General features: G+C 30.3%; 1 protein-coding gene across 1 annotated transcript in view; it reads left to right on the forward strand.

The window, feature by feature from the left end:
- LOC109538952 (juvenile hormone esterase) overlaps positions 1-2,256 on the forward strand; it is a 42,768-nt gene that overhangs the window by 40,082 nt on the left and 430 nt on the right. Inside the window, exons 8-10 of the mRNA XM_019906401.2 lie at positions 1,002-1,180; positions 1,248-1,401; positions 1,869-2,004. Coding sequence (XP_019761960.1) covers positions 1,002-1,180; positions 1,248-1,401; positions 1,869-2,004 — 469 coding nt within the window. The remainder of the gene's footprint in view (positions 1-1,001; positions 1,181-1,247; positions 1,402-1,868; positions 2,005-2,256) is intronic.

Here is a 2,256-nt window from a genome sequence, read left to right on the forward strand (position 1 = left end):
AAATTTTGTTGAAGGTAATAACTTGGGATAAACAGCCCCAGAACTTTCAGTCAAACATCTAATAACTTTTGTGCCTGACATCCATTTATCTTTTGAATTAGGATTGGCAAACAAATATGCATCTGAATGAGGATCGATTTCAGTGGTTTTTCTAATATTTATCAAACAAGATATATATTTCTGCATTTTATGTGACAAACGTATTGGCACTGGTTTTAAACCTTTTGCCTCTGTCAGCACTATCTTAAATTTTTTACTTAACACTTTTTCAGTAGTAGTAAAGACATGCTTTATTATTGTTTAGCACAGATTAGTTCCAATCAAATAAAGTGTTCAAAGTTCCAACTGCAAATAATTTTACATCAGATAGATAGATAATATGAAACCGGCTTTATTTTCTGGGACTGAATAGTGTTTAGCTCAGATGTTTAATTTTCGACGCGACTTGATATATTCATTAAATGTTCGTTAATCAGAAATATATATTAATTTTAGGATGTAAATAAACATTTTGACATTAAATGCCTAGTTTGTAGGTATTATTATATTTCTTACATCTATATTAGTTACTAAAACCAAGATACGTCTAACCCAAACCATTCAATATCAAAGAGTAGAAAAGTAGTCTGAAAATATGTCGAAGCTTTTGATACAAGACAACACTCTGTAGGGCTTCCTAACAAACTCTCTAGTCTCATAGGACAGGATCTTGGCAACGGTTTTAGTCTGTTTCCATCTATGCTGAGCTAATTTAATTTTAAAGTCATAATATTTAGTCAGATTGATCTTATTTGTAAGCATTTTCTCTCATTTATAAGATTTGACTCGAAAATTGATTTTTTTGTTGTGCAATTCTAAAATGCACTCCTGACAGAATGGTGCGTGAAACCGCTCGAAAATATTAGCAATTTAAAACATTTTCAATTCATACAAAAATGCATTTATATTATTTCCAATTGTTTAGTGTTAGGAAACGTACTGAAGTTATTTAATTTGACTAGGTATTGTTAACAACGCTACTCTACTTAAGGATATTAACGAGAAATGGGAAGACAAAGCTCCGATTTCTTTCTTATATGAAAGAAAGTCAGATCATTCAAAAGCAGTGAGCGCGGCTCTAAAGAAATTCTACCTGGAAGATAAAGCGGTTGATAAAAGTTCGTTGGGAAAACTTGGCGAGGTAAGATTTTGTTTGAAAACTTATTTAATTATTCAATATTTTGCAATTTTCTTACCTGATATTTCAGCTTTATGCCGATGCTTCCATTGGATTCGGTGTAAACAGAGCTGTGAAACTGATTAGTGAGAAAAACAACGCTTCTACGTATTATTACAAGTTCAGTTATCAAGGAAGGTACAGTCACTTCTACACTCCCGATAGTAATAACACAAAACCATATGGTAAGCTGGTAAATTAAAAGAAAAACATTATTTTGCGAACCGCTTAACTTAACATAACATTGTTTTCATTAATAAGAAAACAAAGCTTGTATGAAAGTTATTTCATATTGACAATAAACTTGGTGGAACGGGTTTGGTGGTGGTTGGTGGAAAACCGATTGGAATTATTAACCGAAAACCCAATGGAATTCCGTTGAAAGCAAATATCTTTAAAGCGCATACATGAGTTTTTTATTTAGACAATTTTCTCGTTTGAAATGGAACATTAGTTGTTTTATTCAACCTTATTCTCGGAGTACGGGCTGACATACTCTTAGTATTCACCATCTTTTTCTTAAATATACTCAGCCGTTAGCACTGCATAAATGCGAAAACATTTATAATAATTATAAGAACTAAGTATCAAACTTTGCATTTACATAATATAAATTGTAACTTTTAATACTTTAAGTCGTTTGTTTTTCCAGGTGTGGTTCATCATGATGATTTAATTTACCTTTTCTACATATCAAAACTGTTTCCCCCGTTTAAAGAAAACTCACCCAAAGAGGTTGAAATGGTGAATAAATTGACGATTTTATATGCCAATTTTGCCAAATATGGGTAAGATATTATTTTTCAATTTATTTAAAATAATAATTGATAATGATAATTTATAATACCAAAATAAACATTCACCTTTTAATTCAACCAATGAAATCAAATACTTTACATCCACCAATCGTGATTCCACAATTGAAATTAATTCTGAATTAAGAATTCTAGATTCTGAAAAGAAATAATTAAAAATGCATTTTAAAATCATATGCTGATTAAACCAGAATTTTAACTTGAATTTTTTGGGATTTTTTTTAG

Source organism: Dendroctonus ponderosae, unplaced genomic scaffold (genome assembly GCF_020466585.1).
Source record: "Dendroctonus ponderosae isolate FM_Combo_2020 unplaced genomic scaffold, Dpon_F_20191213v2 Dpon_F_20191213_2, whole genome shotgun sequence".
Taxonomy (NCBI): Eukaryota; Metazoa; Arthropoda; class Insecta; order Coleoptera; family Curculionidae; genus Dendroctonus; species Dendroctonus ponderosae.